This window comes from Manacus vitellinus, unplaced genomic scaffold (assembly GCF_001715985.3).
Source record: "Manacus vitellinus isolate BGI_N305 unplaced genomic scaffold, ASM171598v3 scaffold_32_pilon, whole genome shotgun sequence".
NCBI classification, from domain to species: domain Eukaryota; kingdom Metazoa; phylum Chordata; class Aves; order Passeriformes; family Pipridae; genus Manacus; species Manacus vitellinus.
In genome coordinates this window covers 7,211,736-7,226,434 of record NW_021940460.1, presented here as the reverse complement: position 1 = coordinate 7,226,434, position 14,699 = coordinate 7,211,736, and the positions used below count along the sequence as shown (strand labels likewise).

At 41.0% G+C, this 14,699-nt stretch overlaps 1 protein-coding gene across 2 annotated transcripts in view; it reads right to left on the bottom strand.

The window, feature by feature from the left end:
* The window catches only part of TAOK1 (TAO kinase 1), a 44,961-nt gene extending 32,701 nt beyond the window's left edge, over positions 1-12,260 (bottom strand). For both annotated transcript variants that reach the window (XM_008930449.4, XM_018076685.3), the window contains exons 1-2: positions 12,148-12,260; positions 2,433-2,659 (exon numbers count right to left, since the gene is read on the bottom strand). In XM_008930449.4, the coding sequence (XP_008928697.1) occupies positions 2,433-2,564 (132 nt within the window). In that variant the 5' untranslated portion in view covers positions 2,565-2,659; positions 12,148-12,260. The remainder of the gene's footprint in view (positions 1-2,432; positions 2,660-12,147) is intronic.
* Positions 12,261-14,699: the final 2,439 nt, after the last annotated feature.

The window sequence follows — 14,699 nt, the reverse complement described above, 5'->3', positions numbered from 1 at the left end:
GAACCAGCAAAATTCATGTCAATTATGAAAGAAAAAAAAAAAAGAAACTTTCTGCCACTGCAGCATGCAACAGAAACAAAGAGACACAAGTAAACACTCAGCCAATTATCAGGTAAGATAAATGTATCACCTCTTGTTGGGATGATTACTGTAAGGGAAGGAAGGTAGGTACAACTAACAATGAAACACTAAAATGTATTTTAAAAAAGGCAGGGGAGATTTCAGTATTGTATGGATTTTTCTATTTGTTAATTACCCACACATTATTTATCAACAGCATTTTTTGGTGCAGGTTGTATGCAATGAAAGCAGCCTGGTGAGAGGGTGCTGTGCATCAGAAAACCCAAGTAAGCAACTCTATTTCCAGAACACCTACAGTCCTACAAGGCTGAGAGAGGGAGAAGCATCCCAGCTGACACCTCGGGAACATTAAAATAATGGAGTTTCATTTGCTTTTTTAGTTTCCATGTGATCCTGAACAATCGAAAAAAGACTGTTCCCAGACAAAAGCCAGGAAGATGTACAAGGTCAGTTCACTTAAACCATCCAAATGAACAAGGCTTGTTTCATGGCAGGCATGTATGCACATATATATCCTGCTTTCCTCCAAAACCTCCACACAAAGGACCAACATCTGGTGACCAGAGTAACTTCAGCACTGAAACATGCACAAAGAAAAAGTAGAGTATTTCATCGGCTTCAGTAATACCCTTTTAAGCAGTTATTAACTACAATCCAATATTATATTAATTAGAGAAAGTTTAATTGTTTGCAGTGGCAGAACCAAAATCTTGTTAAAGAAACTTTAGAGGAATAAAGTACCCAAGACATAGACTCCCCTACGTTTTCCTTCTTCATGCTTAATTCACACTAATTTTCCCTCTCCATGTTGGCTTTCTCATGTCTTTGGCTTCAGTTTGAGATATGGGGTACATTGCAAGAAACAGTTTAATGTTCAAAATCTCAGAACTGCTAGCAGTAAAAAAAAAGTGCAAGACAAGACTTACAGGTTAAAACTTCCTAACACAAAACTAGCAAGAGCGTGTCTTTATCAGAAACTTCCTCTTGACAAAAATAAAGCCCCAAAATGGGCTGGAGTTGTGTGATGCACGGCTTACACTTGTCTTTTTTCGAGTGCCAAATCAGACGTACTTTCTGTCAAAGAAGCACAGTCCTAATACCAGGAAGTAATTGGACTCAACAGTGAGTAAATACTGACTTACAATGAACCGAGAATTTTAAATGGTGGGGGAAAAAGAGAAAGAAGGGGCTAGAAATTAATGGCCTCTGATTTTCAATCTCTTTGTAGAAGGAGCTGGTAATGGGCCATCAGCTCTTACCAAAACAACAAAGCTCAAGCAGCTACAAATGCCTTCTTGTTGGTGTTTGGGAATGCTGTTTGCATCCAGCTCACAGGTGTGTTATGGGTTTCCTCTCTAACATACAGTGTTCCCAAAAAACTTCAATAATATTTCTTTAACAGTATTTCCACAGAGCAGGAAGACATATTTGTCAGTTCCCTCCTTTTAAATTCACTCTTTAACCACACGGAGTAAACGAGGTGAATTTAAGGCTGCAGGTGAGTTCTGTTTCATTAGAAAACAGTTCCTCCCCCAGATCTGTTCCCAGACAGTGGTGGCTCATAGTTTTAAGCCGGGAACAAAATTAAGAAGCTTTTCCTAATTAGTTCATCTGTGCTGCATTAAATTTGTGCTGGAAGGTTCCCAACATGGTCTGCTGCAATTATTAACACTGAATAGGCATCTCAAAAAATAGTGACACAAATGGCTTTCAGAAGGAAAACTGGCAGGTTTGGCCACACCTCCTACAATTATAAATTTGAAAAGGTTTTCTGAGGAAAATGTTTTTTTCATGAAGGCCTCACAGTATTTGTTAACACACAGCGACCTGCATGGAGGTTACCAAGAGGATCCCACTGCTGGTTGAGCTACACAAGCAGCCTGGGAAAAATTCTGCTGTCCAGACGTTCACGTCAAGTAAGTTTTATGCAGATGGATATTGGGATTCTTGCCTGCAGTAGGAAAGGATGTGACAGGACAAATGACAATAAAAGCACCAACACTCAGGTGTCAAACACAAAGAATGGCTGTAAGGGAGCCTGGGGGGATGAGTGAAGGGAGACAGAACTCAATTTCTCTCAAGGAACAAGAGGTGATAAGGAGGTGATCAGACTAAGAGAACTGCATTGCCAGTCAGAATTGATGGAGCAGAAGTCCATGCTTTCTATTTGCAGTTAAATCCCTGCTTGCAACATAACAATACACATAAAAGCACCAGGCAAGGACCACATTTCCAGGTTTTCTTTTCAGTTTGTATGCAAACGCCTTCCAAGCCCCAAACATCATATAAAAGGAGTCACAGCAGTTTAAAAAGAGACACAGCTAAAATTCACAAGACATGGAGCTACTTACAAAATAAACTGCTCCGAAGCTTCCATGGCCAATCTCTCGGAGATCTGTGAAGAGCTTTTCTGGATCTTCTTTGAAGAAGAGCTCTGCAATTTCGGGGTCCTTCAGGCTGCCCGCTCGGCTGGTTGATGGCATCCTGCTGGGCAGTGAGCCGACCGACTATCTGGGTTTAAAGTGCTGCTTCAACCCTTGGCTCATCTGTATGAATGGAGCCTCTTCAGCATGGATTACTGCAAGAAAAAGATTGCAATCCTTCACTGATTATCCTCTCCTCAAAGAGCCCGAAACGAGCTACACAGCAAAGCAGCTTCCACTTCCTCCAGAGCAAGCAGCCCTGGTGAGTGAAGCAACACAACCTGTGTGCCCAGATAATGTCACAGCCCCACTGTGACACCAGTCAACCATTTCTCCAGAACACAAATTAAAACCAAAACACAAAACAGGACTCATTCCATGCTCCAGCATCTGCTCTATCACCTGCAGAGCAGTCACAGAATCTCTGACCTACAGCAATAAGCAGTTTGTCACTAGAGAGCCCATATTACTGTAACACCCTCCCTCTGAAGAGTTACACCCACTGTGTCTTAGAGAATTGTCCGGACTTTGTGATGTCTATCACAAATTGCCTGTTCTTCTGAGGCTTACATGCAACTCCCTTCTTCAGAGGAACAGCACCCAGGACAGGAGATACCCAGTTCCACACACAACGCACGTCCTTCTGCTCTGCTTCAGCAGAGGCAAACACACATTGTAATTGTGGCAGCACATTTTAATTGTGATAGCACATGAGACAATGGACAACAGTGCATTGGCAAACGCTTTCTTCAGAGGAACTTGTAACTTCAGACACAACTGGGAATGTATGAAATCCCTTCTGTCTGCACTATAAGTTTGCTTTCACTTACTCCAAGTTTTGTACCTTGGAATCTATCCAGAATAAAAGTATACTGTCAAGTTGTGCTAAAATCGTATTGTCTCTTGACAACAGGTGATGCCAAACAACCACTACAAGTAAAATGCACCTTTTTTTTTTTTTCTATTAAAGGAAGGTATTTGGATTTCCTCTCAAATCCTCTAAATTATCACCAATAAAAACATTTCTGTTACTGGCAAACAGTCAATCACACATCTCGCTTCTTTCCAAAAATCCCTGTCTGGTCAAGACTTGTGTTTTTTTTATTCATATTTTGTATCTCAAATTTGTTTTTTGAAAAAGTTGGGGTTTTCTTTCCACTGTGAAGATGTAAAAGACAACAAACCTGAGTTTAACCAACATATCAGAAAGCCCTACCCCTGTCCATTTCTCCTCCATTTCTGGATGTTATAAACTCCACCTTTCTCCAAGCCTCTAGACCATCAATGAATCATTTGTTTTCCACTCCCAGCAGAGCAATTTCTGCAGGGATGGAAAAAGACATACTCCTTCACGTTTGTGATCAGTGGTTCTCTTCTCTAGACACTTGCAGCACGTGAAAGTGCCAAACTCTGCCTGCTCCTTTTTAGTTCAGAGACCTGCCAGCATTGCTGCACAGAGAGCAGGGCTGTGACACAGCCAGGATGTACCTAGTTGTAAACTCCACAAGAGTGTTTAGTTTTTAGGATGAAGACATGCGTGGGAGAGAGAACACAGGGAAGGGAAGCAAAATCCAGCTTTTCCATAGCTTTCCTCCAAGCAATCAGCATTCAAAAGGATTCAACCCAGAATGTGTTTCTGTGATAGCTCGTTCTCAGGGGCTAAGGAAAACCTGGCACTCAAATCCCAGTGGTGGACCAAGTATAAAAACATATATATACACATAACACACAGAAAATCTGCAGCTGGCTCACAACTCTGCCACACTGCACTGGTGAGCACACACAGATTTCCTATGGATGCAGGATCACTGCAGGAGCCTTGGAAGCAGCTGGTACCCGCACACGACATATCCAACTGCCAATGAGGCCGAGTGGGATGCACAGGAACCTTCCCTTCCACCTTCCCTTGCATAATGCAGTAACTAATACCGTGTGGGAAGGGAAATAATTAGCTCCAGCTCAGCCTGTACCTGAAGCACACTACATTTGTGAAAGCTGGAGGAAAAGTGGGATTTTTGGTATTTTTCTTTCCTTCTTTCTTATAAATCAACAATATTCCACTTGATTCCAGCTCTAACAAGCACATAACACTGAAAGACAACTGTTTCACATTTACAGCCCCCGATGAAACAATAGACAAAAAGCATGTCAGAAAAGCAAGAGAAAGGAGCTGGGGGAAGGGAGCTGATAACCAGAGCACACTCAGTATTACTGAAGGAATGTTTCTTGGATCAACGGTAATGATGTCATGTTCCATCTTTTAAGAAGCATCAGATTCTTACAAAAAGGACATTGTTGTTCAAAAGCAACTGCTGCAATCCCAGAATGCCCTTTTCCCTACATCTGTTAGTCAGAGGGGCTAGGCTTGGATAAACCTGCTAATATGGCCAAAAGTCACATGTCCCCGCGAGCGAGCGTGTGAGAGCCAGCGCGAGGGGAAAACCCCGGGCTCACAGCTGACATGGATTACAGCCTTTCCCCCTCCCCACCGACCCCTGATGCCAAACCAGCCACCAGACTCCTTCTTGGCGTCCTTTCTGAGCATGCCTCTGAAATGTCATCAACAGGAACACTTCTTACTGCAGCTAAAACTCCGACCAGGCCCACTGACAACACACACAGATGTGGGACAGGACAGAGCAGAAGTTCTCAGCTACTGTGGTACACCTTAAAATATAGCCTTTTTTCCCTTTTTAATCCTGAGAGCATCAAGACAAATCTCATTACCTTTATTCTTGGAAATAATTGCTGCTTTGAAATGCATGAGAACAAAAATATTAAGTATTAAAATCTATTTAACAGAGTAGTCACAAACGTGTACATGACACTGTGCTTATCATTTGATCTGCTTAGAGGGAAAAATAAAATGCATTAATGTAAATTCCATCCATAAGAAAGCTTTACACAGTCTCACCTAATATTAAGTGCTCTCATTTTTTTGGATGCTACAATATTAAATTCCCTTAGTCTTCTTTTTAGCCAGACAACAGGCACTGCCTGCCAAAGACCAGCAGTGCCAGGAGCTGAGCTCTGCCTCCTGCCTTGCAGTAGTGACACCTGAACGCTGTGGGGAAATGGAAGGGAAGGCAGAAGTGACATGCAAACAGTTACTGCATTATTTTAAGTGCATTAAAAATACAGATGAGTCTTAAGATAAAAAAGAAAAAATCAACCCTACAACTAAGCTGCACTGAAAATTAAATCATATCAGCAGGCAGCTGGTTTTTTAAAGTACAGTCAAGTTGCACTTGGGTATTTTACATTCTTCCACCAGTGCAGTCTCTTCACTACAGTTTTTTTGGATCAGTGGAGCTATACCATCAAACACAGTTGTTGCCAGTGGATGAGACTGATCATCTCACCTTAGGCAGCTCAGATCAGGTGGATCCTGCCCTGGCCAAAAGACAGGCACTGCAAACAGGATACGGCACCCTCTGACTGTGCCTATCTCTAACTCCAAGCCACTCTGCAGGCTGCTAAAATTAGATAAATAAATTCACATTTTTTCCTAGTTGTCAGTCATACAAAACCAGAATATTGTATTGCATAATCACAACTACTGGTACTTAGATCAACTCCACCCCTAACCAACAAGGTGATGTAGGAACATGAGAAAGATTCAAAGCAAACCACAGAATGACCAAGACACAGGACTGGTCCAACTCTATTTCCACACAGTAGGCTGAACTCACTGTGTTTAGTTAGTGGCATCCATTACTGGTGTAAATGACACTGACTACAGGCCAAAATGTTTTATCAAATTACTTTCATCTGAACAACTATCAGTTAGCAGAAACCGCACGCACACATCCACAAAAGTCTGTGAATCGATAAGATGTTTCACCCCTGTAATTATGGCTATATTAAATGTACACACACACCCCTTGAACCTCTGGCATAAGGAAGCTGAAGATGAGGACGGGATAAGACCTGTTCTCTGTGGAGTTTTCTGCCTCCTGCTCAAGCTGAAGTAAGACCCACCCCTGTGACTAAGATCCCCTGGGATGCTGCAGAGCAGAACAAGCAAAGCTCAAAATGGTCAGTTGCCATATTTAAAGTGCATATTTAGGTCTTATGCTGCAGAGACCTCAGAGACATTAAAATCTGTCCACACTACACTTGAACTCTGACGGCTGTTGGTGTCACAGATAACTGTTTTCATGTAATAAACCAAAGCACTAAGAGGAGAATGTGCCTGGCCTTCCCTGCAGAGGAGAAGGGAACCTACTTGCTGAGATTTTCACCTGTCCATCATATTATTTCTCAAGTTCCCACACAGACCAACTCAGTGAGAGTGAGGTGCTCAGTTACACTAACCATGACATGCAGCAAAGCATTTGTAGTCCCTTAATGTGGTTCAAAAGTTTGTAGAAATCGAATTACCCCACAGACTCGCTTGTAGATGATTAGCAGTAAAAAGCAGCACACTTTGTCCATACAGACGATGTTTCAAGGAATTAACATACCCAGCATCCTTCAGCTTCTATGTACAAGAATATTAGAGCCAGAGCCAAACAAATACCATGTGAGCCCAAAATGGAAACAACAAACAGATTTCTGCATCCATCACCCTGTGCCTCCCCATTTCACCGGGCACAAGAGGCACGACACGCGGCCTCCGACGATGGCCAGGGAGCCTGACAGGAGAGTTGTCCTCCTTCACTGAGTTACAAATAAAGTTATTTGCAATTTGAGACATGTTTTATGTTATAGCCATCTGCTAGCCTATACACTGAGCATAGTAACATCTATAAAAACTTATGTTTAGCATCAAACATAGCTCCAACTGTGTATTTTTGCCTGGTAGAATGAATACACACGACACTTTAAAAACAAACAGGAGATCAGTTATAGCCCCTATGCTCTTTAGAGCTGACACTCTAACAGTAGAACTATAAAGTGAATATTCAGTATGGAAAACTACTGGTCCTTTGCAATCTTCTTACTCAAAGTGATAAAATAGCCAACAAAAAAAACAGTATCCCACCACAGCATAACTTCATTTGGAAACAGATATTTAGACTTTTTTTTTAAGCATCTGCATTGCATGCAGTGCAAACTGTTGCTAAATTTTAGTGTAATTTCCTCTGGCAGGGTCTAATGCAAAAGCATCAAATAGATGGGGAAGGAGTGTCATCATGCAACTGTCAAAAATGGGAAAACGGATTTTCTCTTACTTGCATATGGGTCAGATCTGGGGAGTGTATGAAGCTGAGACTAAATTATCCTCTCAACACACTATTAAAAATTTCCTGAATGGTTTCCAGCTGACACTGAAAATCTCCACAACTATAATAAATATGATGAACTGGAATTACTGAAAGAACTGACTTCCCAATATTTTTCTTTTACTTACAATTATGTCTAAAGTTAGATGGTAAGAATGTCTACAGAATGATTAGATGGTAATAATGCATAAAATTTTTTTAAATATCTGTGTAGCACTGAACACTTGACCTGAAAGCATAGTTGTGGGGGTTTTTTTGAAGTAGCAGACAAATTCCCATTTTTATAAACTCTCAATAAAAGATCTGATAAAAGGTAAAAAGAAGTAAGCACTCTCAGAAAAGACTAACCTGGAATGGGAAGTGGAAGGGCTGTACAGCTCGTGGGGACACAGCAGAAAAGCTGATGAAGGTCCAGCATCAGAAGAAATGAACATTTGTCACATCAGGCAGTGCTGATATATGTGATTTTAGGAATGATGCTACTACCCTTGACTTAATTTTGTGATCTGCATATAAATCAGCCTTTAAAATTTTAGCCTGACAAATTCTATGCATGGAGTTACCTTATGCAGAAAGACAAAAGGCAGATATTACCCACTACAGGTCCTGTAACTTTATCTGCTGTTCCCAAAAACCATGTGCCAGCCAGCCAGCAATGGTGGGGCCTTTCCATAAGGGCACAAACAGAAGGAATTCTGTTGGCTTCTCTGAAATTCAAGGGATCTGCAACCATTGTGATACTGCCAGATTCAGGACTGTCTTCTATCCACTCTTCTGCACATCTCAGCAAACACAGGGACACACAGTTATCAGGTCCTCCATGATTCTGGATCACTGCACCAAATTTCTCCTTCCAGCAAGTCTGTGAAAACTATATATAATGGTTTTTATTGCTTTCCATTTCTTCAAACCTCTTTTAACCTAGGCTCTGGTCCATCCAGTCAACTCTCTTTTTCCCGTTCTGACAAAAGCAGAGCAGCCCTCAAGTGCCTTACCATGCTCTGAACACAGGGAAGAAGAGTTACTGTGCTCACAGCAGAAAGGGGTTGTTTCCCTGAACAGCTAAAAATGAGCTTCCTGTCCATGTTCCATGACCCCATGGCAGATGGTATCAAGACAGTTGTGTTCCAGGTGACTGACATGATAAAAAGCCTATCAGCACCTCCAAGCCTCTCAGAATGGACAGCAATTGTAGTCCCTGGACTCAGGTGAAACCCCGTACAACAAACCCCTCTGTAGGCTTCCCCCAACAAACCAACTACAGGTTACTTTTTCTCATCCTACTTCTGCAGTTTGGAAATCTTCCTAGAGTGGCAATTAAGGAAGAAGAAAAATCCCAGAAATGAAGCAAGGAAAGCCTGAAGATGCAGCAAGTAGCATTTAGCTTCTCCCATGCCCTGCAAAAGGGGCAAGGGGCACTCAGGAACATCTCCCTCGGGATCCTCCTAACTTACCTTTACCACTTAGCAGTGAGTTGCAGCTCAGAGGAAAAATTGCTGACAAAGTAATGAACTTGCCTTTCTCCTAATGATCTTAAAATCATTCTTTTCAGTACATTTGTTCTTCACACTGAATCCACCAGGACTGTCTGTCATTAAGGAAAAGGGAGGTGCAGATGAATGACATTCTACAAGAAACTGTTAGGAAAAAAGTTAAATAGGAAAAAAAAATCAAAAATACTATCACAAAACTGATCAAAAAAAGAACCATCCTGAAACAGTGCCAACTACTAGCAGAACAAAACCACCTGGAATGAGTTGAGCAAACTGGATTGTGGAAGGTACCTGTGGACCATGGGAAGCCCCACTGAGACCCTGCTCTTTTCCACCTTGTTTTTCAGACCAAGCTCATGTACAAATGCTTTCTGCCAGTCCCCAGAGGAAGGGAAAAGACATGATTACTCCACCTCAGGAGTCAGGAGTTCCTTCTGCTGCCAAAGGCTGATCTTACAGCCATGCTGGATACTTTCATAACCTGCCTTATGGCAGTAAGGGCACTTCACGTGGTCTCTGACCCCACAGACACCTGTGGAACAACAGTTCTGCTTCCTGCACAGGAACTGAGATCCTCCTCTGTAGAAGGAGTTCACAGCAAGAATAGTCATGAAATGATGACCCCTTCATATCTTTCGCATTCCCTCATCTATGTATTTCTAGAAGGAATAGATTATAATGAGAAGATGAATCTGTACCTGGATATTACCGTGAATTCTGGCAGGTTTTTTTGTCTGTGTGAGCACTTATGTTCAAACAGGCTTTTCTTCCCAACTCAGTACATCTTTCTTCATCTGACAAGGAGCAAGCCTACCATTCCAGTATTCCTTATTCAATTTCTTTTTAAAAGATTTTTGAGGAATGGTTCTATCCTGAAAAAACCTCTTTGCAGATATTTTTTCCTTTCTCTCGCTGCTTCCCTACCTCTTTTTTCTTGTATTATACTTCTTCACAGAATAGCCTCAGGAAGACACTTTTATGTTTGAGCACTGCTTGCATTTCTCTTATACGTGCACTTGTAGACTCTGTGCCTTACTTTGATTTCCTCTCAAGATTCTGACACTAAAATGTCCATCATCAACTCCTTGAATTACTTACCCCAGCACACTTTCTGATCCGGCTGAGCTGTTCTGCTCGGGTGTTTACTTTCCAGGAATGTCACTAGCAAAAGGGTCAGAAAGTTGCATTTCCCAAACCTCCACTGACAAGCCCAGGATCTGTGTTTCTTGCTTGGATGTAAATATTTGTTAGGATGATCCACACCAGCAGCAAAGCCAACAGTGCAGTAATCATCATGTGCTTTCCACTTCAAACAGAATGGAAACAGTTTTCTGTATTTCTAATTATTTCCACAATCTTTCGAGTTTTCTAAGTAGTGCAAAAGATAACTAACTGGGGAAGCCTGTTTTTGTGTTAAAGACAGATATTCTGAACAAACTATATCTATTTTGACAGGTTATATATGGCAGTTATAAGCAAACACAAATATACCTAAAATATCAGTACTCCTGAAAAGACTAGTTTTGCTCACTGGTAATTTTTACAATGTCACTCACACCAAATCTACCACTTAAATAACATAAATAAAAGACATTACTGATGCAGTTGAAAAAAATTAATGCAAAAAAGCATCTTGTATTTTTTCTCCTATTTAAACTAAAACATTCCATGGGATCAAAAATTAGACTTACAGAACAGCTGAAGAATAGCCTACATTAATTTTTCAAAGACCAATGCCATGAAAGTTCAAAAAGTGCTCACCATTCCCTGACATATTCAACATGAACATCTCCTGGATGTCTTTGCTTGTGATAGTTCTGGTACATTTATTAAGAAGGTCAGTTCTAAATTTAGTGATTCCTTAGGCTAGCAAAGCTATGAGGAAGGCAACTGGAAAAAATGAAATCTTCTGTCCCCCTTCTTTTGCAATTCATTAAGTTCACAGTCCTTGCCAACTCTTCTCCTTTACTATGTGAAGCATCACATTAGTGAACATCCTGTGAGTGCATCACCTACAGCCAACTCTCCATGGCCACCTCTCTTGGAACAAGGAGCACATGTTATAACAATTCCAGTGTGGGAGATGCTGTGCTGGCAGCACACTGGCCAGGAAGAGGTTAGCAAGCAGCCAGCTGATGAGAGTCGATTAAGTCTAGAGGCAAAAATACTGGGAAACTCCAGCTGCCCATAAAAAAAAATTAGTCAGATATCCTAATGGGACTTGAGTTTTAAAGAAACCTTTTCTTGACCCCTAAGCAATTTTGCACCGGAACAATAAATAGAGTAAACGTAAGCAAATTAGCTATTTTGGATTCAGCATAAATAACTCAGAAATAAGCTACTAAAGCTCACAACATAGATAATTACCCTTGAGAAAAGAAGTAATTAAAAAGTAGCAGTATCACCCATAGTTTTAGAAAAGAGGCCTGAAAGGAAGCAGTTCAAAGTCTTTCTGGTCAATCAGTAAATAAAGAAAAAAGAGAAAATGTTTAAATTGAGCTTGCAATTGAATTCCCTGGAGTACAGAACTCCAGGGCACTCCCACTCCAGCCAGAGGCTGTGTCCAACCTCCCAGTTCTCAGGTCAGACTCTTATTTGAGCAAGTATGAACCTGGCAAAACTGAAGCCAGCAGGAAGGACCTAAGGTAGAAAATGAAGTCAAACACAAACAGAAAAATCCAAGAGAAAACCGTGAGATTCTGTAGGAATAATCCTACAAACCAAGCTGTGACAGTGAGAAGCCTCGGGCAGTCATCCAGCCTGACCCACTACCAGGCTGGAAAAAAAGCCACCCGGGAGAACAAGGGAACAGGAGAGATGGCAAATCACCTGCACAAAGAAGATGACTGGGTATAAGGTAAGGTGCTCCCACAGACCAGGACAGCTGGTCCTTCATAATCATGTAAATTGAACATTACTGACCTATGCAGACGGGTAAGCAGCTGCACTAAAGTCTGACGTAGCTCCAGAGTGACGAACACTTTTGTCACAACTGCTGTCCCCTTCCAGCAGCTGCCACTCCAGAGAAGCTCCCAACAACGGCTGCAGCCAAACTGAACAGAAGAATAATTGAACTATTAATTAGTGGGAGCAACGTGCTAATCACTTGGTGACTGTAATACACTAAGAACTAGCAAGCCAACCATTTATGCACTAGACTATATGTCATTAAGAGAACTCAAAAGGATATTCACAAAGAAGTGGCAATAGTCTTCTACACAAAATTATTGTGAGAATTAATTACAGGTGGAGAACAGAAACATCATGTCTGAACTGACACAAAACTCAAAAAAAAGCAAGAGGTCAGATATGTAATTACATATTTTGAGCAAGGGAAAAGGCTCTTGCCACCAGAGTGGCCACAGATACTGTGCAGATCCAGCATAATATTTGCATTTAAGATCTGGAATGGGAGGGAAAGGTACATGACAAGTTTTATTTAGAGTAGCTGACAGCATCAAAAAGTACACAGGAACCTTAAAAAAGTATGAATGAGCAACAAGGCAGGAGATGAGAGGTCAAAAAGTAAAGAACCATCAAGCACATATCTACTCTTAAACTAAACATAACTGAGGAACTCAGACAGCTCAATGAAAATAATTGCACAATTATGCCAAAGACAACGTCAGACTGGTTTTTCTTTAAAAAAAACCAACATGAAGAATCAATCAGAAAAATAACACAGAATTCCTGACAATATATTAAGAAGTCTCTGCCATGGTTTGCTCCTGGAGATTATTCTTCATTCACATCTAGCAATAAAACAGAAATACAGTACAAAAAAGGCCTCAGAAATGGGAGGTCGTAAATCCCCAAGAAGACAAACTAAGCTTGAGGAGAAAAGGTGCAAGAGTTAAAAATCATACATAATAAGGCTCTGACAAGTGCTCAGACCTCAAAAACAAGGGGAGAGGCCACAAAATATAAGAGAAGCATGTTTATAACAGAGTGGAGGAATTTGACCAATCAAGGCATAAACAACAAAATTAACCTGCAGAAATGACTGTGAGTCATCGAGCCCAAGAGATAAAAACACTGCTTTTTAAACCAGACATCTACACGAGTAGGAACATCCCCAGCCAGGTCAGGTAAGGTATCCTTGGATGCTCTTGGCACCATTCTGAAGCATCCAGGTGTCACCACTGCCAGAGACAGCACACAGAACCAGACAGGCGAGGTATGAGAACCTGGGTGGCAATTTTTATATTGCTACTCCTCCAGTGTCAAACAGGCATCATCAAGCACATCTTGTTACGAAAAAGGTCATTTTTGTTTAACACAGGAGTTTATTAAATACAGGACTACTATCATGAACAGCAAAAAGGTTTATTGAAAGGCTGCAGGGAAATAAGGAGAGTTCCTTACTAGGTCCTAGCAAGGTGCATGTATGTGCTGGCCCTTCAGCACTGAAAGAGCAGCTCATTTCCCAACAGATAACCAGTGAAAGATTTTTCTGTTCTTTAGGAGTGACCAACCCATCAGAGCACACAGGGTTACTGGCAGTACAATGAGGGTCTACAGCTGCTTGCACAAGTTTGTAACTTAAAGCAGGTTCAGAAAGGGGTTCAAACATGTTTCAGCATCAAAAGAGTTTAAAACCTTTTATAACTGTTAACTTTGTTCTACCAGATTATCTGTACCAATAAATGGGGTAGCTTTGGTCAGCAATTATGTCACACGTTTCCAGAGCCCATGAGCACCTCCCTTCCTGCTGGAATTCCCCAAAGTCATGGCAATTTGTCCAGTTTTACTCCAGCTCAGGTTGAGTATTTATTCTTCCGGTTTCCACATGACTGAGCAGAATCATTTTTAAACAGCACACAACAAAGGGAGGAGGCAAACAACCAAAAGCAAACAACAACAAATTAAAAACCACCTTTTTCAACTATTCTACCTACTTAAAGAAATGCTTCTCCAGTGGTTTCTGCAAGGTCTAGATCCCTTCCCTTTATGTTTTTCACTTGAAGCAAAAAAATATTTTCAGTATGTATTAAGATAACAAGCATAACCTTTTAATTTGATGAGTTTTATCTGCTTTCACGGGGAAAATGCTCATTTCAACCAATACACAAAACAATTTGTGTAGCAGTGGCTCAGATATACAGAATATGTCTCAATTGGATTGTTACAATCACAGGACTGAAGGTCCAATTAAGGCCTGTTGCTGCTATTTTAAGCAACTTTATAATAGAATCCAATCATCAAATAATAACCAACTCCTGAGAACTTCTCAAAGCCACTACTCTGATTACAAGGCTGCTCCAGAACCCCTCTCATATTTTGATTAGGAACCAATTAAGATTAAGAGCTAGTTAAGACTGATTTACAGATTTATTATTTTAAGTTTACACTGACTTACTCTTTTTCTCACACCAGTCTTAGCATTTAAACAGTTTTCTTCCCTTTTCAATACTGAGAGATAAGCACATGTAGATATAATACTGTCGCCTTAGCCTGTTAACTGAAAAAAGCCA